Here is a 23,297-nt window from a genome sequence, read left to right on the forward strand (position 1 = left end):
TGAACTCTGTCCTGGAGGGGCAGAGGTTCAGAAGGCCAGCCTAGTTTCTTGGAACAGGGTAACCTCTGGACAAGCCAGACCAATCAGGGTAGTGATCGCGGCGGTCAAGACTAGGTCTCAGGAGGGGTTAGGGTGACTGAAAGCCCGCAATGAGCACACAAAGCAAGGACATTTACAAATTACTCCAAGCAGGTGTTATTTTAAAAATATATACACATTTATTACAAGGCCTTTGTAACATTGACCGTAGCGAGAAATCACAATAAAACTCAAGTAAACCAACACATACCAAACCAATACAATATATATACAAATACAAACGAGTCTAATGAGTTAGACGCACGAAATTTGTAGACCACCTAGATGGGGAGGAAAACAGGCAGTGCGAATAATAATTAGACCCAGTCCGCCTTCAAAGGCACCTAACTAAAAGGAAGTCCAAGCCCTACGAAGAGTGGAGCCTTGTGCTCAAAAGTACTTGCACACGCTGGTGCCAACGGGCAAAAAAAGGGGGGTCTCTTCGAGGGAATCACGCAGTTTAGTTCGGTGAACAAATGAAGTTGAACAGAGCTCCGCGACTCAAGCGCAGCCTCCACTGTGGGCAGAAGCAGAGCGCGAGTACGGAAAGGCGTGCTGTTAGACACAGCGGGGAAAAGCTATGGGCTCCTGCAGGAGGGTGACCAGTTCCTAGCGATGCTACTCACCGGTCCCCGATGCAAGCAGACCCAGGCTTATCTGCGTCAGTTTCAGTGCTGGCAGGTTTAGATACGAGCAGGGGACATCTCGGCGTCGTGTAGATTCCGCAGAAGCAGAAGTTGATTTGAGGACGTCCCAAACGCAGTGAACCCGCACAGTTTGTTACCACAGCAGGGCAACGGTGCGGCCGTGTGTATTTCAGCCAAATGTACACTACTCACTTCAGACCTGGGAATGCCAAGTGTACGAATCGTGTGAGAGTGACAAGGACTCGTAATACAACACAACCTGACGGCGGTTACAGAGCAAGACTCCTGGGTAGGCTGGTCAGTCTGCTGGATGGCCCAGAGACACTTCCGAAGGCTTACGTGCAGGAGATGGTGAAGATGCCGAGAATAGTTGTTCCCACTATTCCAAGGGTCGAAGTACCAGTACAGGCCTTCTCGTTGGATCAGAGGCAGAATGGGTTTCACCAAGCGACAGCAGTGCAGAGGAGCAGTCCTTCAGCGGGTCACCAGCGATTCCTCGGTTCAGCCTCGTGGTTGCAGGATACTTGGCTCCTGTATTCCTTCGTTCGTGAGAACTCAGGAGATCGACCTGGTAGTGGTGTTTCCAGCCCCCTCTTATCCACAGTTCCCTTCGCGCCAAAACGTGAGATCTGCTCACAAAACACTCACACCATACGTGGACCTATCACGGACCACAGAGGTCCCAGGCATTCACACCACCCTAGACTCTCTGGCACCCAGGATGTGTTTTGGGACCAGACATCCCAGCCCACATCCTGGAGGCACACACAAGGCCTGTAGAAGCCCGCGAAAGCATCTGCGTTTTGCGGGAACGTACATGCCCAAATAAGGAAGGCCCCGGGTCTGCTCGACCTGGGGAAGGTGAAGGGGGCAAGACGGTCAGCGGACAGGACGAGCCTCGTGGTCTGGCCATTTTGGGAGCCAGGCCACCATTTTGGGCTAAGCGCGAGAAACGCACTTAAAATGCCAAAAGGAGCTCAAAAACACAAGAAACAATCGCTGCCACCAATCCCGTCCGTGATTCACTTACACGTTCATTTACAATCCAAAGAGTGTATCTAGGGCCTGTAGAAGACTAGAGACCCAAGAGAGCAGTAACTTAGCTTACAGTGCGACCTCTTGTGCCATGTTGCGCGAAAGCTGCAACATGATAAAGAAACTACGGAAAACGTTTCCCGGTACTGACTGTCTTAAGGGCATGTCAGTTTCCCTGTAAGAATGGAGCAAAAGCCCAGAGGAGTGCGGCAGAAGGATGCACTCCTCTGGCAAAGTCTAAATCATGGTGAAAACAACAGCAAAATGTTTAGGGGTTGCCACATGGAAGGAAAATTACTCACAATTAAGAAATCTTTCCTAACAATCACAATACCCAGAATCCACGCAACTAAGTGATGAAAATAGTAAATTAAACTTCAACACAGTCAAACACACCTTCTGTGTTTTCCTATTCTAGTGAGGATCTACATGGTTTCTTGCCAACGAGATCCTCACATGGGCAGTAAAGTAACAAACAACAATTTAATCATTTTAACTACAGGAATCCCCCATGAGGTCTTCACAAGTTTAGACATGCATAATTGTTTGTTTCACGTTCCGCCTCACTCTTTGAGCTCTTATGGGCTGGGGCAACAATTACTGTTATCTGCTATTTTGGCTGCAAACATGCTAAGTGGTTTGCCTCTATGAGCCCCAGATCATGGCCTTAAATGTAATCATTGCCCTCTCTCCTGGGGGGAAGGGACACCAGCAGTGGAATGTACAGGATCCAGATATAGCAACAGTGTTCTTTGTAAGTCGATAGCAATAATATCCATCATAGAGAGACCCCTCAATGCTTATGATTATTGTAAATTAGGGACAGGTATACTTACTGCTCTGGACTGATGGCGACATGGGCTCCGCTTCCATGGCCTCTGCTTTTAAGCGGGACACCTTCATCTGGAATGCAGATTAACAACAGGTTGATTCATGCAACGATTAGCATTCTGGGTCCTGAGGCTCAAGAATCCATTAAATTGCCATGTCCAGCCACATCCCCCTCTCAGATCATCATGAGCTCTCTGGTTCCCCTTTGAGCCCAACACATATAATGCAAGCAGACTCTGCTGGTAACAAACTGTTTGCGCTACAAGCAGAATTTATTATGAATGAATACACTGGTGAGGACAGTCTCATAACCCACCATTCAAAGATGAAAATATCCTCTTCGCATTTCCCATGTACGAGTGGAAAATTATGCTTGCCCAGCTACATAACCAAGTATAGCACAAGTGCCAAGAAAACTATCTCCCAGTCCTGGATTAAAAACCTCTGGGACATCTAGACAATACTATTTTGGAGCGATGGATGCACTTTCGACACATTTTGCAATGTTTTCTCTTAAAAAAATGATAGTAGACTGAAATTCAAATATCAAAATGTCTTATTTACAGATACAACAGGATTTCTGTTTTATTATTTTATATACAAATTTCTTTTGACTTTCACATCAATCCCAACAAGTGCATTTGTTGTACATTCTACCAATCCAAGTAAACCCTATACTCTCTTTGGAATGCCTGGGCTGTATACATTGTATACTCTTTTCTTGAATAACTGAAACCATTTTGTACATGGTTAAACACTGCTGAAAAAGAGCGTAAGCAGACTGCGCTGAGAGATTCTGCAGCAATCTTAAACAATTGGACTAAAACCTATGAGAAGCAATGACAATACCATGGGATTCTTCCCCTCATGCAGCTGGCTTCTCCATCTAAATTCTTACATGGGGTTTTTAGGGAGGTATCCCAATTCCAGGGGGGCATATTAGGTGAGAACTCCTCCTCTTCCAATGTCTCCAGCGGAGAATATTATTGGCTTATTGATCTTCTCAATAATGTCCCCAAACCTCAGGAAGTTGCTTCCAATAATAGTTTCTTCTGATTGTCCAAAAATGACTGCTGTGTTTATTAGGGTCTCTCGGCCCCTTATCTTAATAACTATGGGAGGTCTAGGATATACTTCCTGGTCTCCATGCACACGGGTAATCTTAATGGGTTTACTATTTTTCAGTTCGTGCACACCGACTAAATCACCTGACGTCAGTCTGCTTGCTCCCTGAATCTACCAGTGCAGATACTCAGATTCCATTAATGGTGACGGGTTCATGTGTTTTAAGTCGGGTAGCCTGACATCAGTAATTGCTTGTGGTTTCAATGTCGGCATCAATTTGGTATTCTGGATTATCCAATTCTTCCCGTCATACAACCTATTTCCATTGGCTAAGCTTTGTTATTGGAGGGACACTGCCTAGCTAAATGTCCTTTTTCTCCTCAAGAGAAACAAATAATTGGGGAAATTCCAGATTCTACTTCCGTTTTTAAGGTTGCGCTATCTTTACTCACAAGTTTTCTTCTTTCCTCCCTCTCCGATTCTCGGGTTCCCACTTTGTTAACTTTTGGATAACCCTCATTAGTCTTTTCTTTAACCTGGTTCTTCGTTTCAGGATAAAAATAACTTTGGGTCCTGCTTTCATCTGTTTCCTCCCATCGTCTACCTTGTGCAGTAGTCCAAGATGTTTATTAGCTTCTGCATAATTGCGGGCAGTTTCTATTGCCATTGTCATAATCAGGGTGGGCTTGCTCATTTGCAAAATGGGTGCCTGGAGGGATGGAAGTAAGATATTTGTAAGTTGGTCTAATGCTCAGGCCTCTAACACCTCTGGGAGGGTTTTCTTCCCTATTCATAACCATAAGATGTTTTGAATTGTGGCCCCCATATCCACTGGAGCCTCACTTGGGTTGAACTTAATTTCGCAAAATGTATTCCTATAAACATGTTCAGTCTGTCCCACTCTGAGTAACAAGCCCTGTTTGATGTCATGGAATGAAATAAGCCCCATGGGTTGAGGGTTTGGTAGGATGACCGTAGGTCCCCTTTTAACAGGGGGGCTAAATAGAAGGTTTTCAGTTCATCTCCCCAATGAAAAACTGTTGGGCTAGGCGTTCAGAATTCAGGAAGAAGCTTCCTAAATCTTCCTCTTCTATATATACCTGTAGGATTAACTGAGGGAAGATTGGTCTTTGTTGGGCTCCTACTACCCTGGCAATACCCTCTTGAAACCAGGCCTCCGCTTCTATCTGGTGGCTTATAAAATATTCCAACAGAGCCTCTAGGGTACTCATGGTTTGGATTGGGACTGGGCTCTGGGAGGACTCTGCGTCTATAATTGACGTTGACTTGATTGGACAATTCATGGGTAGTACGTTTGAAGAAGAAAACTTGGATTTTCGAAAGAGAAAAATGGCCCCTTCAAACTTCAGAGTAAATTCTTCCGTTTCTAGGGGTGTACAAAATTCTGTTTGAGAGGTTTATTTGGTTGTAGTGGGATTTCCTTCAGAATTTGGCCACAAACTATCATACAAGGTAGAGATTTGTACTATTCCCTAGAAGTTACATGAAAAGATTTTTTTTTAACTTGGTTTAATACCTAGGCTCTCCAGTGACGGGAAGTTTTAAGTGATTTTAACAAGTTTTAACTTCTGGTTGGGTCCAATTGAATAGTCAGATAGTTGAGCTCGATAAGTTAATGGCCTTCCTTTGAAAAGGAGCTTCTGTTGGGATATTCAGATTTTTTGTTTGCAAGGAGTAGTGGTTTACGAGTATATATGGGTTGTGTTGGGGTGGCTTAACCGAATAGCTTCCCCTTGGGACTCCTTAACTTGTATTAACATGGGAGACGGAGAAAATAAAAAGAATAAATGTAATGTTTCAGGGTCCACCACAATTTATCAAATGGACCAAGATCCCACCTCTAACACCATATGAACGGGTGCAGAAGTACAAGCCTGACACAGTGGTGGCATGCTTGTTGGCAAAGACATTTATTATAAAAGAAAACAAAGGGAAAAACCTATCTTGTCCTATTTCTATGAGAGGTTGCCCTGCCCCAACAAACTGCCAAGGACTCCATCGGGATGTCGTGTAAAGTAAAATGTCCACTGTCCTGTGTCTAAACCCATTGCCGTACCGTCCCGCTAAACTAAGGAAAAAATCAGTGTCTTCTTGATCCAGAGGGCAGCTTCTCACATTCTGGATACAGACTCCTGTTCCATTCTTGATGAGAAAACACAAGTGACTCTTTAAACACAGTTCCCAAGTATCAAGTGGGGAGCCTCTTCCGCTTGTTCCCAAGTATCAATCGAGTAAGTCCCTTCCCTTTATTCTTTCTCCAGCTCAAGGATTGTAGCATCAAGTCCAGTGCACTATACGGCTAAACTTGACTACATTCTTGGAGTTCCAAAAATGTCTCTTTATTGTAGTGGCTCCTCAAGCTCTTTGTTCAGCTTTTTGCACCTCTCTTTATCTCTTATTTGTGTTGCAGGTTCCCCTGGGTTGTCTTGGGGTCTCCCCGACTGGTCCTATATCTTCTTTCTCTATTGTGTGGGTGACGACCCCTTTATCTTCTCTCGGGTTCTCCCCGTCTTGCTCTGGGCACCAACCCCTTGACTGTGGATTCCTTCGATCCTATATGGGTGCTGGACCCATGAGTTTGGTCTCTGGAGGTCGGCCGACCTCATATGGTTCCCAGACAATGCTGTGCTGCGATTGTGGGTTCCATCCCTTCCCTTCATTCAATGTCCAAATGAACAGACCTGGTGTACTCTCCTGCCAGGTACTGTTTCACATAGGTACTTTGTAAGGTTTGTTCCAGCTGCTACCGTTTTTTTGTTATCCCTTTCTGCCCCTCGGGATATTGTTTGTGGGTTCTCTGCCCCTCCTTTGCACAATGTCCCATTGAATAGACCTGGTGTACTCTCCTGCCAGGTACTGTTCCACATAGGTACTTTGTAAAGTTTGTTCCAGTTTCTACAGTTTGTTCAATATCCCTTTCTGCCTCTCGGGATTTGGTATGAGTCTATTGATCTAAAACAGTGCCGTCTGTGTCTCACCAGCCGGCCTGACCCTTTCCCTACCATAGGGAAATGATGTTGCGGTCTGCGGTTTGTCTTGGGAGTGGAGCAGGGCTTCTGCATTGCTTCAGCGTTCAGAGTCCTGCTCTCTGCAGCTCCGCTCTCTCGCATCCACGGATGCACATCTTTCTCTTGCTTTGACTTCGCTGGTTGGGTTTCCCCATCTCCCATTCACTAGACAAGTTGCTGCTCCATGGAACCTCTGGAGACACTAATCTCTTCTCGCTAGCACAGCGTTCTCTTTCCCTCGGGTCTCTCGACATGGAACTGGCATCTGGTTCCTCTCTCCTCCAGGGCTGGCTTGACAATCTACACAATCATACCTTGCTTTTTCTAACCAGAGTGGATTTTTGCAGACTGTACCGTGTATGTTGGTTCCGCGGTGGGCTTTTGCCTCCTTGCTTGATCTTCTTTGCGTCAGGGATGGTATGCACTCCACGTGGGTAAGCCTCCCTCTTCCTCGTCCCAGTATGATCTGTGTGAATGGCATCCTCTGCTCTGCAGAGACACATAGATGTATGGGGGACCACAGGGAACTGAGTGGGGTAAAAGGATAGAGTTTACAGAGATGAAGGTTGTAAATATCGCATTCTCCCAAGGCTATCATCACTCGTCCCATGGAGGGTTTACCTACCCATGAGATACACCCGCTAAGTACCACCGACAGGGGAACTTAGCGCTTTGAAACACATTGTGTATGGGCGCTATATAAATAAACTATCATATCATATCATAACTATCGGGGGCTGGCCTCACCTCATTGGCCTGATCGGAAAGGGGTTCCCACATGGATTCCCACATGGAAGCAGTGACAATACACTGGGTTTCGTCATAGCAGTCATCCATTATGTGTGTTTGCATGTGTATAGCAATCCATTGTTGGGGTGGATGTGTGCTGTCATCCATTATGTATGTGTATGTTGCCATCTCTTGTGTGTGTTAACATCCATTATCAATTGTGTGTGAATGTGTGCTTCCAACCACCATTGTTGGTGTGTATGCTGCCATCTTTTGCGGTCTTTCCTCACCCTGCATAGGGGATGAAGCTGTTGATACCCTCCGAAAAGCCATGATCTACTTAGGGCGCACAGCTTGCACATACTTCCTAGACAAGGTTTGAGGAATTTGTAGAACTAAAATCGCCACAGTGAATTCAGAGTTTAACTGAGCATGGTGTGAAGAATCTAGACCATTTGTCCCTTCTCCCCAGAGGGGAGCAATACACTTTGAGTCTAGGGAGGTGATCCCACAATGCCAGACCCTCCCTAGGGTCTGGGCAAGTGGGACCTCATTGGGAGTAGCTCTCCTCTTGGGGATTAGGACTCCAAATCCAGAATCGAACTCCCAGTTGAAACCACCTTGTCTGCATATATAAATATGGAAAAGATATCTCCTGCAACTTCAATATTTTACAAAGATCCTGCTTTACCTCTCTTGGCTGCAGCTAATGCTGAACACAACCTGAATGCCCTGGTCAACTAAGAAGGACACCATTCAAATTGTTTCTATGACGTGTATAAGAAGAGGATGGATTGTAAAGCAAAGGGAGATAAATTACGGAGGCAGTGGGACTGCTATGCATAGGTGAGCCTCTGCAGTATTGATGTCCTGGAGGGGCAGAGCCACGCTGGGCCACAGAGCCAGCGGAATAAGCAGGGCAAGCAAAATGCTAATCGAACACCTACAGGTTGGCGTTCTATCTGGCCTAGAAGCCAAAGTCAGAACAGGAGCGGAGACGGAAAGGAACCCGTCTCATCTGGTGGTGCGACCACGTAGGACCTGTGGAGGCCCGGGAGGTCAGTAAGAGATGACGAGAACAGACCGTATGAGGCAGCCCAAATCCTCAAGCTCTATGCACACCGGACCGTAGGTACAAAGATATGCAGCCAAGCGGAAAGCTGGCGAGGTTTCGAGAGCCTGAGAAACTCGACAGAAAGCATCCTGCTACAAGGTACGAACCATGTAAATAATAGCTGGGAAAACTATCTGGGGTATGAGAGCCTGAGAAACTGGAGTGTACAATTTTTCTATAAAAGTGAGAGGGAGAGTAAGATGACCTTTGTGAAAAACCACTGGAAAAGTTGAGAAACCCAAGGGTACAAATACCCCATAAAAGGGGGAGTGAGCGTAATATGAACATTGTGAAAAAACACTCTAAAGCTGAGAAACCAGAGTGTGTAAATACTCTAAGAAAGGGGTATTAAGAGTAACAAGAATACTGTAAATAACAGCTGGGAAAAGCTACCAAGGTTACATGAACCTGAGAAACCTGAAAGCGGAAAATCCTATATACCGAAGAATTGAAAGGAATGCAAACACTGTGAATCAAACATTGGGGATGACAATTGGAAATGTTTTAAGGTCACGGAGCATGGGAATCCGGAGCCTGAGAAAAAACTATAAAAGGGGGACTGCGAAAAGTACCAACACTGTGAATAACAGCTGGAAAAACTATTCCAGTTACGGGAGCCTCGCACATGAAAGGGAGAAAGAAGGAAATATGAATAATTGAATGAAGGCCAAGAAAGTCAGAATGATTGCAAAACTTCGAACAATCAGGGTGGACCACAACCCTATCCAAAATAACCCATATGAAAGAAAAGAAGCTGTTTGCGGGCTACAGAACTTTGGGAGTCCCAGAACCTCGAATGAGGAAAGGAGAGAAACTTTTTTGTATGTGTTCTCAAGCAATCCTGGTGGAATGGAATTGTTTAGATCAAGACACAGTTTTCTTTATTAAAAGAAGAGATTGCAATGCTTCATTTGGTATCAAGGCTGTAAAGAATATCCTGATGGGGAAAAGTAACTTTGGAAGACCGAAAAACAAGTCAAGTGCAAACTGGGCCTGGCAAACACATTGCTGATCTTAGTGTATAAAGCCTCCCGCTTTCCTTCTTTTAGTTAGGCGCAATCTATAGTGGAGGGGCCCAATGGCTGTGTATTTGGAGTTTAGCATCTGCCCTTAGTTTTTGTTTTGTTAGTTAGAGAACTTCCCTCATAGAAATAGGGCAAGTTAGGCGTTTGATTACTTTTTAAAAATAAAACCCTTCAAAAATGACTCACAATTGTCCGAGCCCTTCTTCTGGTTCACCACAATCGTTATAAAGGAACTCTAGTAGAGAGGAGTGTGAAAACATGGCAAGAATTGATCATGATTTATATATGAACGTTAATCATTGTGCAGTTACTTGCAGGCTAAGGAAAATGCAAAGGACGATCCAGCTTCCTATTATTGCAGCGCAAATGTGTTTTGTTTTATTGTTGCAGTTGTTTCCCAATGTTCTTGGAGGCTTCCTGAAGTGTATATGCAGCTGTTTATTGCCATCCTGGGATCAAGATTAAATAGATGAAGGCACCACAAATGTTGCTTACTTAGGGTGACAGCTTAGGGTGTTTAAATTGGTTGGCAGTCACCTGGATTCTGAAACTACTTGGAAGTCGATTGAACACAACTTCATGAAACACCAATCCTACCTTCTGCTAGATAGTTATCACTGTGTGCTTTTCACATGTTGGTGGAGTGGAGTAGTAATTCTGCCCTTTGTTTTGTAGGAAGTGCCCATGTTAGGATATTGATCACACCACCAGTGATGGAAATCAAGCAGACTAAATATAGTGGGAGGTTACCGCCTACTTTGTCGTTTCACCCATTAACGACTGTGTGCTTAAACCATGACAACTGGGCATTGCACATTGCTTAAAACGATTTTCCTGGCCCCTAAGAATGGAATTCAAGACAATCAAACCACTCCTAAATTGCAGGGTTTTCACGTGTATTGCCGGACTCTCCAAGGGGTAAGTATGTCAGAGCGGTCAAGGCTGTTGCCTCAAGGGAAGAGCAGGCTGGAGCAATTTTATAGGGTAACAATACTAAATAATAAGGAAATCTTACACAGTACATTTGTCAAAATATATTCTTTATAAAGATGCTTGCAAGAATGGATATGTAGTATGTTAAGGTGAGTAGCTTTTATGATAAGAATCTTCAATGTGGTGAACTACTGCAGAAGTCACTTGGAAAGTTAAAGGCTTAGCCTAGAGTTTCTAAAACAAGATTTAGGGCTATGGTTTTTAGAAATTGAGACATTTTGTTTTTACCTCTGGTATGCAGTCAAAAGTAAAGCCCCAATGGTTATGGTTAAGTGCTGCTGTCAAGTGAGCAGCAAAATTACCATTTGCAGTGATTGTACCTAACTTGAGCCCAATGGTTTCCTATGGGTGCAGTTATGTTGAATGAGACCAAGCCTAGTGGCAAGTGGTGGCTCAGCTATGAAAGTCCAGTTGTGATAGTGCAGATTGTGCAAGCGATGGCCCCAGCCAATGAGGATGGTTCGAGGACCCTGGATAAAGGGATGCAGGCGAAGACCCCCAGTGGTTCCAAAGCAGGTAAAATGATCTTTATGCAGCAGCAGGACACGCCGCTGCTGCTACAGGTCCTTTGCAGGACAGTTGGGGTTCCAGACACAAGCTAAGCTGGCGCATCTAGCATCCAATAAAGAACATTCAAACATCTGGCAGCCACCCAATCAGGGATGGTCACCACAATCACATTTTCCTGGGCTTCTTCCTGGAAAAACACTCATAATGTGATTTCAGCAGTGACTCCTAGATGCCCATTTATAATCAAATGTGGCAGAGGCTGCCCTGCGCTCCCAACCTGGACTCTTGGGAAGGTTATGGCCAGAAATGGCACACAGCTGTTTCCATGCCTACGAGGTAAACACAGCCTTTGGTGTCTCACTTGACTTCTGAACCCAGGTTGTCATTTTCATGGAGATCTGCACAGAAGAAGCTTTTGTTTCCCAGATCACAAAATAGCACCTATATTGTGCAGCCCAACAAAGAGCCACCACCAGTCAGTGAGTTATTACACAAAGAGCGACCAGTAGTTGGAAAGAGACTATGGGTACTTTGGGGCATCTTGGACTGGTAATCTCCCAGGGAAGAATGCAGAGAGTTAAATTGGCAGTGAGGCTCTGACTTGAGACTCACTGGAGAAAAAGAGGTTGTTGAATTGTGAGACAAAAGCAAATATGTTGGGGGGGCTTACTGGGAAGCAAGATTTAGGACTTTCAACTTAACACCAATACTCTTAGCACTCGACCTTTCCCATTCTCTTAGCACTAGGTAACTCTTATGTGTCCAGCAATGGGCCCTTACCGGTCTCCTGGTAATGGTCCCTTCACAGCCTCTGGAGCAAACTATCCTACCAGCAGTCCCCACTCTTGTCAACTGAGAATTAGGACTCTGCAAACCTCCTAGCCCTGCTCCTCTCCAGTGGCCTCAGCTCTGTGACGCTTGGATTTCCCTCATCAATGAGCCACCCTCATTCTTGCTATGTCACTTCAGTTCTGTCTGCCCAGCAAGCCCACTGGGTCCCCCACAAATGGTGCAATGTACACACCAATCCCCATACCTTTATCTGTTCTTTCAGGTACTCTGCTCTCCTCATCAGGGCCTGGATCTGTGAACAGAAGGAAAGAAGAAAAGCATCACATCCCACTTTGCTGATATGTCAATCATTCCGTCTGCTGAGACATCGCAACACATTGTACATCATAACTTGCCATTATAGCCTATTAGCCTGCTTTGCCATCCCAGAAATATTCTCTCAGATATCACAGCTATCCATTCCACTACAGCCTTATGAAATCACAGGAACATCCTCTGACAGCAGATGTCTGAATGGCATTGTAACACTTTGCTGGAGCATCACAGCGTAACATGCAAGGATGATCTGTGACATCACAACACTCATGACATAGATCCAGTGTGCTTTGCAACATATAAAGTCTGCAGTCCATGTGTCAAGACTTAAAATCAGCACTGCAGAGTTACATAACAGCAGCGTTGGAAGCACATTCACGCTCTCTGGTATTTGTTGAATTATCTCACATCAGCACATTGTGGTGGGTGATCATAGATTTTCTAGGCCAGCTGTGTAGGTAGAAAGTCATGCACATAAAAACCTAGATCAGTAGGCTACACAGAATACTTACAAAATAAAGAAGCAGTCTTCAGTCTGATATCTGGGTGTAAAAGGAACATCTCTCAGGTGACCTAGCAAGAGGCATTTTGTGCATCTTCCATTCTGAATTGATAGTTTTTAATGAAATAAATAGTTGTGATGAAGTCCCATCTCTTAGGCAAAATGATAGACCATGAGAGACCAAAGGGGCTGGGGATCAACACCTGCTAAATGAAGTAGGCCCTGTCAAATGAATATAGAGAATCCTCTTGCGCCCAATACACCCCTAGCTTTCTTTGTTTATGCCACACAGCAGGCAGGCAGTGGGAAGTTACTTGCACCTGCCCTTACTAAGAAAAAAAGCGCTGAGAGAGAAACTGCTAGTGTCCATTTGAAGAATTGCCACTTTCTGTGTTCAGAGAGAACGTGCTGATTTCCCAGAGAGAAATGTTCCCTTTTCTAGTCAAAGGGGCCTTGCTGTTAATATGAACGAGAAGAACAGGTTTTTGAAATAGGAGAGAAGAGATGTAATGTCTCAGCACCAGTGGATGCACTACCACTGGTCTCTGCAGAATCCAGAAAACGATTGTAGAATAGTTTCAAAAAGACACCCTGCTGCAGCAGCTGTTAACCACAACTGCCCGCGTAATCCCAGACTGCTGCATGTACACAAGAGCACCTCCATGTGATCACTGAGAAAAATGACATTTCAATATGAAAATACCAACATCGTTCCCCCCCCCACACATTCCTCCATAAATATATGTGTGGGGAGACCCCCCCTGTACCCTCCCACCACACTCCCCTTATACTTTTTATTACCCTATATAAAATTTGGTATTTTGTCTTTGAAATGTTCTTCAGCTTAGTAATTGACCGATACCCACAAGAGCTAGGATGCTGTTAGTATATGGACAAAATGTTACCAATTGTATTTTCTAGTTAAATCTTTAAAACAAATACAATTCATTAACTTGAATGCATTTGAAATACATATGTATATACACACATTTTCAGAAAGGTCAATGCAAATTGGTTTTACCTAACTATAGGTGAGTGACTGCCATCCTATGACACACAAATAGTTGGAGAAAGTGGTGGGGGGCATGGAGTTGGGCTTGGGGAAATTGGGGATAAGGAATGGGATGTCATTGTGAAGGAAAAAGCATCAAGGGGAAAAAAAGTGGAGCCAACAGTCTGGAAAAAGCAGTTCAGTCGGGTCACTTGCGTAAAACTGACAGGGGCTCCGGAGTCTGATAATAATAATAATTTTGAACTTATATAGCGCTACAAACCCTCAGGTATCTGAGCGCTGCTCATTTTTACCCACAGTGTGAGGAGCTCATTTATCGCCCTCAAAAAGATGAAAGGCTGAGTTTGGCCCTGCCGTGATTCGGAGCTGCGTCAGCAGGCTGTGCACGGATGTCAAAGCAAGTGCTCTACTTGCTTTGCTATCTGATTAAGAATATGAATCAAAATGTAGACTGCACAGAAATGCTCACGATTGCAAAGCCCTGCACGGCCTACCTGCCAACCAACCACAGGTGGGAAGTGTGCAGTTCCATGGAAAAGCGCCAACCGCAGTGCTCGCTCACCACATATACTCAAGTGAAATTAACTGAACAATTAGGAGTCTCAAGGGTAACACTCCCACACCATGCAGAGTATAAAAATACCCAAACCCTATCAGGCAGTTTGGGTTGTTGTTGTGGTGAATGCCAAGAGTCTTATATAAGTGCACAGGGGACTGCTAGAAACAACGCTGTGACTGAGTGATTGTGCAAACTGTTAGGGAGAATTTTCAGTTTAGTGCTAAATTCCTCCCACCTTAGAGACCCCCGGCTCTTTTGCTGAACCTTGGGACTTTGTACTTTTAATTCTATGTGTGTTCTGTGTTTCTTTTTGGTTTTGGAGTCTGACAAACTCCATAGGCATCATCTTTGCATTCTGACACACAGCACCTTCAGTGCAGTGGCACAGAGAAGTCTCTTAGATTTCCCAAAGGTTTAAATACCTTCTCTTTGATAAACTACTGCTTCCCAGAGCAGTAAAGTGAAATTGACTTTACTTACAATTTGTATCTTTGTAGACCCAGCACACACTATCTTACCACAGGGTGCTGGAGGGGTTACTTAGTATCCCCTTTGTCTAGTTTCTCATGTAACATTTTTATGTTACCCATTCTACAATTAATGGCTGGTAGCAGTGGTTTACTTTTAACTACCATTGGGAGTTTTTACTGCTGGCTGCGTTTGCAACTGCAGTAAAGCACCCATATGTGCCCATTTTGTCAAAATGGCCCAGTCGTCTGTTTTTCGCCATTTATTGTTGGAAAGGTCCTTCTCAGGATTTACTCTGTGCGCCAAATCAGGTTTAGTCCCTCTGTTCATTTTGTCTTTGGCGGGATTCACGAGTGAAGCCAGCCTCTGGCTCCAGTATGTCTGGCAGGGGCAGGAAGTGAGGGAGGTGCCCGAAACCCGCTGTGCTGAATTCCCCTTGGTTACAGGAATGCACCCAAAGGTGATTGGCCGGCTGGCTGTCCGGAAAGGACAGCCACCCTGCTGTGTGATTGACAGCTAGGCTGGAATGAATGAGAGAAACCTGCATAAAAGGTGAGGCTTTTTGGCTTGGAAGGCAGAGTCGACCACTGGACGAAGGAATTCGAAGAAGAACTTGGAAGAGACGCCTACTGCAACTCCTGGACCGTTGGTTTGCCCGGTGAAGCCCTGCTGCTGTGCTGAAGCTCTGAATTCGCCTCGACTAGAGAGGCCCTGCAAGGACGACTTCTCCCCTTGAGTTGGTGGGACCAATCAACTCCAAAGTGAACTTGTTTGGACATCCTCTCGGAGCTGGCTGTACTTCCACTGCTGCTGGAACTGAAGTGCCAGGGAGAGGAACACCAAACGGAGTGCATCATTTTTAAGATGGACCCGAGCTGCTGGAAGATCCTCCGGACTCCCAGTAAGCAGGACTGATCAAGCCTGATCCACCTCCACAACGGATGGACCCCAGATGCGAGGAAAGTCCAGATTGGTATCCATGAGACCACAGTGGTGCTATTTGCTGAGACGCGAGGAGCTGAAATCGCGAAGTGCAGCTGAATACAAGTTGGTCCTTTTCTGCCGCTGATGACCCGTTTTGTTGTAGGAGTCCCCAGAAGTCCTCCCTACTGTCCCCACTACTGAAGCCCAGGAACAACAGGATCTACAGAGCCACACAGAAACAGAAGCCGAGGAGTTGCGGAGAGTTGCAGTCTTGCAGTCAACTCTGTTCCTTGTGCTGTGTCTGCCTTGGCAGTCTGTCTACTGCCTTTACCAATTGAGTGGGAGGACCCTTTTAAAAAGCTATCTTGGCTGTGGAGCGGCCGAGGAGTTGCAGTCTTGCAGTCAACTCTGTTCCTTGTGCTGTGTCGGCCTTGGCAGTCTGTCTACTGCCTCTACCAATTGAGTGGGAGGACCCTTTTAAAAAGCTATCTTGGTCGCAGAGAGTTGCAGTCTTGCAGTCTTTGCAGTCCAGGCGGACTGGAAAACACAGTGGAAGAAATCCGTCTCCTGAGGAGAACCAAGCGGCGTGAGGAAGATAAAGAACGGCTCATTACTATGCCAGCTTCAACGCGCCCCCTACGTGACCAGCAAGAATCCCGAGAATCTTGGGAGCCAAGCGCTACAGTGAACTCGAAGCGGATGGAGGAAGACAATTAAGTATCGGTGAGTGACGTGCTGGCTGAATTCCCTCTACACTCGCCCACACAAAAAACTTAACAAATCTCCCCTTTCACCCCACAGAAGCTATGAACAACAAAGAACACTAACACCTACCCAGCACACCCTGACGACTGACACTACTCGGGGAGGGGACGACATAAACACACGCTCTCCTTAGTGCCGCACAGGGAGCCCCTGGAAGAAAGTCAGGTTATAAAGATGCTTGGAACAAACCATGATACCGTTGAAGAAGCTAATGACACACAAAGCCTTTCAAGAGGAAAGTCGGACCCTTCCCGGTCGCTCGTGAACAAAATCCCCAACACAGAGGGGGCACTACTCAAGCACAAAAAAATGGAAATGGAACCAAACTCAAACATACGTATCACGGCTCAAATCCATACTGCTGTGAATAAACATAATGACACACTTGTTTCAAATCGACTCTCAGAACGATAGTTGAGAAGATATTAAAACTGAAAGCAGCATTCTTTGTACATCCATTGAGGCACGAGAAGAAAAAGAAGACAGCTTGGTGCCAAAAACTGACACACAGCTCTGCAGTGCCAGGAGGCGTGACTGTATTACTGATAATACAGCTAGCTCCCTGCAATGATGAAATTGCTATACCTTTGCCAAAACAAGCACCAATAAGAAATGGGAAGAGGAACTTAGTATTCAATAAGAAAAAAATAACTGTTTGCCCTAAAACAAAGAACCAGCCCTTAAGGAAATAGGGGAAGGAGACCCTAAAAACTACTGCACAGGGTGTAACGGCTTCAATGACTGAGGCAAAGGGGAAAGGGCAATTTAACCCAAATCCACTACTACATAAAATATGAGAGTCAAAGTCAAATCAAAGAACCTACAGGAAATTACACCCAAGAGGTCTCTCTTCTCTTAGAACCTTGTGAATTATTTTTTGAAGCAAAGGAAGCCAAGACCTGTTGAACTAGTAAAAGACTCCGCACATGAAATATCAGGCGCTGAACTTTTAGAGGGAGCAATGGACCATATGGATATGATGGACCACATTTAATTTCAACCACCAGCCATTACCAGAAACTGGCAAGCAACCCCAATGGGAACCCCAACGACAGAGGCCAGTTGGAGAGGAAAAGATAAAGAACAAAGTTCAACACAAAACAAATATGTTCAACTTAGGCCAGAGAATAGTTACTGAGACCCTCGAGAAACATCTACAACAAATGGAAACTGCCCCGGTAATGTGAGCAGGTTATAGGAGACCAGAAGGCAAGATAATTTGCTGATGTCATCAACGAGGAAAGGGACTACAATTTACCATCTAAATACCGTGTCCATGCCCCCAAAACGAATGGAATCAAGTACAAATACATGGGCGGAGGGAGACACGGGCGGTAAAACGGAAGATGACCACCAGAATTTATTGTCTAATAAGGGAAGCACAAATCAGCCACATCGTGATTTTCCAATAACAGGGCTCAAAATAGGATCGGGGGTTTGGGGGAACAGCTCTAAAGCCCCACTTAATTATACCCTGCCAGAGGAAGCCACAGAGGCTCGAAGCACTAAGACACAAGATACCCAAAGTGCTGCACCAGTAACAACACACAGTAACAACATCGAGATCAACCAGCACATAGGTATTGGAAATAACTTGGAGACCAACGAGCCACCTATAAACATTCTGCGAGAAGGGAAAACATCCATTGAGTTCTCATATTCAACAGCCAATGACGCGACAAGAAAATCGAACTTACTATCAATAATGTCCATGGCTACCATAGCGCTGGCCCCCTTTTCGAAACTTTATGAATCGATAAATGAAACTATGAAAGATCATACCACTATAATTGCATTGATGCATACAAAGCTGGTCTTCTTGGAAGGATATATAACAGCTATGGGAAAAACGCATCAACCTGAGATCCAACAATAGACTTGAGTGGTCAAGGGAATCCAGACAGTAGAGTCAGAAATCTCTACAGACAAACAAACATGTGAGGCTGTCTGTAATAAATCAGTGGGCCAAATTGACCTTAAAAAAGAACCAAAAAAGGACTTAATATCAATTGTACCGCCAAAAAGGCAACAGGAGATAAACAGGAGTGAAAATAACGAAGACAAAGGTGAGGAGCTGTATCCTCCAACAACCCCCTGTTTGAATATAGAAAGATCAATTAGGAGAAATAATGGCTTTGTTTATTCGAGGGCCATTGGATTTACAACGGGAATAACATCATTCTCACACCCAAAAACAAATACTCGGACAACAACTTTGCAGGACCGAACCATCAAAAATGATGTGATCTTTGATGAAATAAAAAATCTCAGTACACATGAAGACCCGAAAAAAATATCAAATCAAATGGTAGTGAAACATTCTGAAAGACAAGCGAATGAAGAAATACGAAAGGAGCTTCGCAAACCCCCACAACCAGCACCAAGAAAATCCAAAACAGGTCCTGAAGACCGAGAAGACCCAAAAGAGTCGGAGAAACTAGATTAGGCCAGAACTATAATCCTGACAATCACAGACGATCTGGACAAATAGGTACTCGTTTGAGAACTCGTAATCTGATCTGCCCCAAGTAGGGGCCGACAAAATGGATCACAATATGAGCAACCAGACAGGATGGAACAAGCACGCACCCAAGTTGAAGGTTGGCACATCGTCTCCCCACTTTTTGAATTTGTCAGAAAAAAGGAAAAGAATCGCAGATGGTGGATCAATCAACTCCCTAAGTTCCAAAAAGACATCATCTAGTCACGCTACACGGTTGGAGAAGAAGCAAAACTGAAAAATCAGTAAGCAAAAGAGAAAACAATCATTTGCACGCCCAAGGACACACATCTAATAACCGGAGAAATGAAGTCCTGTACCCTACACGTGAGAGAGTAAAGAACAAGCAAACCTCAAATGAAGGGGCCGATCGCAGGAAAACACAAGACCAGACCCCCACAATGCTGTCCAGGGAAGAATACGTCACTTATCGTGATCAAAACAAGGAATGAACGAACATTCAAGTTAGAAATAATTTTAGATAAAGGGGACAAACTGATCCATAACAGGAAGACAGTGTTGCAAGTATTCCACTGCATCCCGAACCTATGCCAAATCATTTCAGAACATCTAAAGATTGTGGAATTTTGAGTGAAACATCGAATGGACAGTATTATACCTACATAACCCATCGTCAGCAGTTAAGAGGAATGTTGCTAGAAGCAACGGACAGCCTGCGTATTCATGGCTTTGACTTGACTCTTATAAAGCAAGCAGGACCCATATGGCCAAACCTGAAAGAAGACAGAAGCTCAGAACAAGACCATGAGGCTCCGCAAATGGTAAAAATGACAAGAACGCTGGTGGAAGAAAAGACAACAAATAAACAACAACCCCCTAAACACTTCGCAGACCCGTTGGGTGTGGGTCGAATGCCAAGGGGTCTTGGAGTAACCCTAAAGATTACGTTCAAACCTAACAACAAAATAACCGTAAATTTAAACGAACAAAAAGAGACACTCTCACAACCTGAGATGGAGGCTGAGGGAAACTGGGCGTAGATCCCGGAAGCCCTAGCGAGACAACAACATGCATAGCCACTGAAGAGGCAAGAACAAAACGATAACTTAGAGACATTGGTCCCACAGTTGCCCAATAAACAACAGGACATAATACTGGCTTTTTGGAATACCTGGGGGTTTAGACATCTAACCACACCTAGTGATGTGAATCTTGGAGACTATGATATAATATGCCTCCAAGAAACTTGGTTGATGGGTAAACCATACTTGGATAACTACGATCTGATCGCTGCTCCGGCTATGAGAGGACTGAAAGGTCACCCAACCTCAGGATTACTCACAGCATTTAAATCAGGATCCAGCATCAATTCCTTGAAAATTCTCCTCCTTTGTCTTGCCCTTTAGCGAGTTGGACAAATGTACCATCTACGACAAACAGTGGAAAGATGGGGAACGTGGTTATAATAAACTGCTATTGGACCCCCAGGTGACCTCTAATGCTAGTTTAATTGATACCATTACTACCACAATTGACGGTGCGTTAACAAACAATAATGTGACTTATATGCTCATTTGCAGAGACTTGAACGCTACATGTCTAACACACTCATCAGGTGAGAGAGACCAGAATTCAAACCATTCATCAGAAACAAGAGGGAAGCTATGGTCGACACTGATGAACTCGAGTGACCTGCAGCCGTTAAGAATGAAGGATTACGATGGTAAGATATCACTACCGACTTGGGAAAGAGGGCTACAGTCGGCTGACCTTGACCATATTTACGTATCAAGAGAACTGTTACACCACATTAACTCATATGAGGTCATTAGGACAGCCAACAGCGAGCACAATCTTTTAACCACAGTATGATCGACCAAATCTAATCAGTTGAACAATCCATGAAGGTGACAATGGAAGTAAACAACAGTGGAAGCCGACTCGGGTTAAAGAGGAAAGACATCAGAGTTTTAACCAGTGAATACATTTCAGCCATCTGTAATGAAGGAGAAGGTAGGGTGAACAAGTTTGTACACTACAGGCCCCTATTGGACTACTTTAGCGTAAAAAACCAGGAGGTGATTAAGCAAAAAAACCTGCCCATCACACCTACGACAACATCTTAGTGGAAAAGTAAAGACAAATGAGGAGTATAAAGCGAAGAGCAGCCAAATCAAACCGGGAAGATCTTAAAGTTCAAGCAATAAATGTATGCCGGGCATATAAAACCTGGATAATTGCCCCAAGACACAAAAGGCCCCAACAAGACTTGGAGCATATGCTACGGGTACTGAGTGGTAGGAAGTCTAAAGACTTTTGGTCTTTAATCAAGCAAACTTCACCAGATGCCCTTGACCTCCAACAAAATTATGTCAGTGAGTCAGCTTGGGAGGAACACTTCGCAAATCTTTTCATGGATCTAAATCGAGCTACTTATTAACAACATTAAATAGAATGGTTGTTTGCGTACGATGTTGAAAACAATTTCGAAAAGATACAAAAATGTAATCCATCAAGAGTCCCAGGTCCTGATGGACTAACAAACAATGTTGAAGGAACACCCTGAAGAATGGGCTCATTTCATACACACAGTACTCAAGAATGTGTCAGACCAACGGCTAATACCAGATTCATGGAAGACAGTGACGATAGTACCCATTTTTAAGAAAGGGAAAAAAGATCATACTAAAAACTATCACCCTACGCGGAACATTTTTGGATCACTGTTATTGACGAAATTTCAAGATTGGACAAAAGCCTTTGGCTGGATCGATCCAAACCAAACTGGATTTGTTAAAAACATTGGAACAACAGCTAACATCTTGATCCTTAGCATCTTAAAGGGAAAACCCCAACAAGGGAAAATGAAGATCTTTATTTCATTTGTTGACCTGGTCCAGGCTTTTGACCGGGTCAACCGTGACCACTTATGGGAAAAGCTGGAAGAGAGGAACTGTCCAGGTGACTTAATGGAGCCTTTGATTTCCCTACACTGAGACACTAGAATAAGAGTGCGGTTAAACCGTGCAGGTATACTATCAACTGCAATCTCTACATCACGAGGAGTAAAGCAAGGCTATTCGTTGGCGCCTGCGATCTACAACTTATGTCTCAGACATTTAGAAATTTGAACCGCAACTGAGATCTTTTCCTCCAAACATCGGCGATACGAAAGTGACCATACTGCTATACGCAGACGATCTCATATTGATCGACCAAATAGAAATTGGCTTAGAACGTCAGATAGACAACCTGCAGAGATATGTCAATTTAAATTCTCTGGAGATGAACCAGCATAAGACAATAATAATGTGTCTTCAGAAAGGAAACACTGGACGAAAGTCCTTTATATGGTCCTTGGGACCCAAAAGGATTGATCCGGTTGAAAGGTTGAAGTATTTGGGAGTAACATTTAACAACAGCTCTGTCGAGACTCCCGCACAAGAAGCTCTACTGGGAAAAGTGAAAATACTGGCGACTCAAGCCAAACTAATGAACAAGAGATATGGTTGTTTCTCTGTGGCCGCAGCTATAAACTTCTACAAAGACAAGGTAGTTCCTGCCTTAATTTACGGTGCAGAGGCAATGCCGGATATTCCTCCCAGTCTATGGCCAAGTTTGGAAGGTATATTTTGGCGGAAAACACTGAACCTCCCAAATTTCACAGCAATTTCAATAATTTGCAGAGAATTGAGCATCTCTTCACTCCACGCAAATGTAGAATGGAATGGGCTGGCGCTATTCCGAAAAATCACACTTCCGACTAGTGCAATGATCTTTAAGATCATAAACATTGAGCTGAACAATGGAGCAAGCAAACTACTAACGGAATGGGCTAGTAACAGAAAGAAATTGGAATACCTCGGTTGTACCGAACGGAACCCGAGATCGAACCCCACGAAAGTTAAGAGGAAGCTCATGGATTATGACTGGATACGTACCTTGGAGATGGCGGCTGCTTGTAAACTCACTAGGGAACTACTACCAAAACAATAAAAAGTTAAATCACCTCCGAGCCCATCTGCTAAAGTTCCCGAACAGAACATACAGAGAAGCCTTGCGGCATATCAGAAAGGAACACCTGTAGATTTTGCTCATCCGAGGACCAAGTTGAAACAATTAAACACTTATTAGTCTTCTGCCCAGGGTTGACAGAGGAAAGAGAAAAGCATTTAAAACCACTTATGGGAATGTTTAGAACAATGGACTTGAGGCTTGTTGGGGAGCATTGATTAACCCCCTAAGTGCCAAGGACGAGGTATCTCGTTCTTGGGATTACCTCCCTGTTGCCAAGGACGAGATACCTCGTCCTTTTAGGCACTCTGTTTTGTGTGATCCCTGCAAAGCAGGGATCGTACAAAACTGTAATCCAACCCACGGGCTATGTGAGCGGGAGGTCCCTCCTCACGGGGGCTGGATTACCTTCAGTTTCACGTCGGTGTG

The 23,297-nt window shown here is 44.5% G+C and overlaps 1 protein-coding gene across 2 annotated transcripts in view; it reads right to left on the reverse strand.

Annotated features, from left to right (window-relative positions):
* The window catches only part of ULK3 (unc-51 like kinase 3), a 532,836-nt gene that overhangs the window by 124,656 nt on the left and 384,883 nt on the right, over positions 1 to 23,297 (reverse strand). For both annotated transcript variants that reach the window (XM_069624512.1, XM_069624511.1), the window contains exons 14-15: positions 12,093 to 12,140; positions 2,597 to 2,663 (exon numbers count right to left, since the gene is read on the reverse strand). In XM_069624512.1, the coding sequence (XP_069480613.1) occupies positions 2,597 to 2,663; positions 12,093 to 12,140 (115 nt within the window). The remainder of the gene's footprint in view (positions 1 to 2,596; positions 2,664 to 12,092; positions 12,141 to 23,297) is intronic.

The sequence above is a fragment of the Ambystoma mexicanum genome, chromosome 11 (assembly GCF_040938575.1).
Source record: "Ambystoma mexicanum isolate Mex_15411 chromosome 11, UKY_AmexF1_1, whole genome shotgun sequence".
NCBI lineage: Eukaryota > Metazoa > Chordata > Amphibia > Caudata > Ambystomatidae > Ambystoma > Ambystoma mexicanum.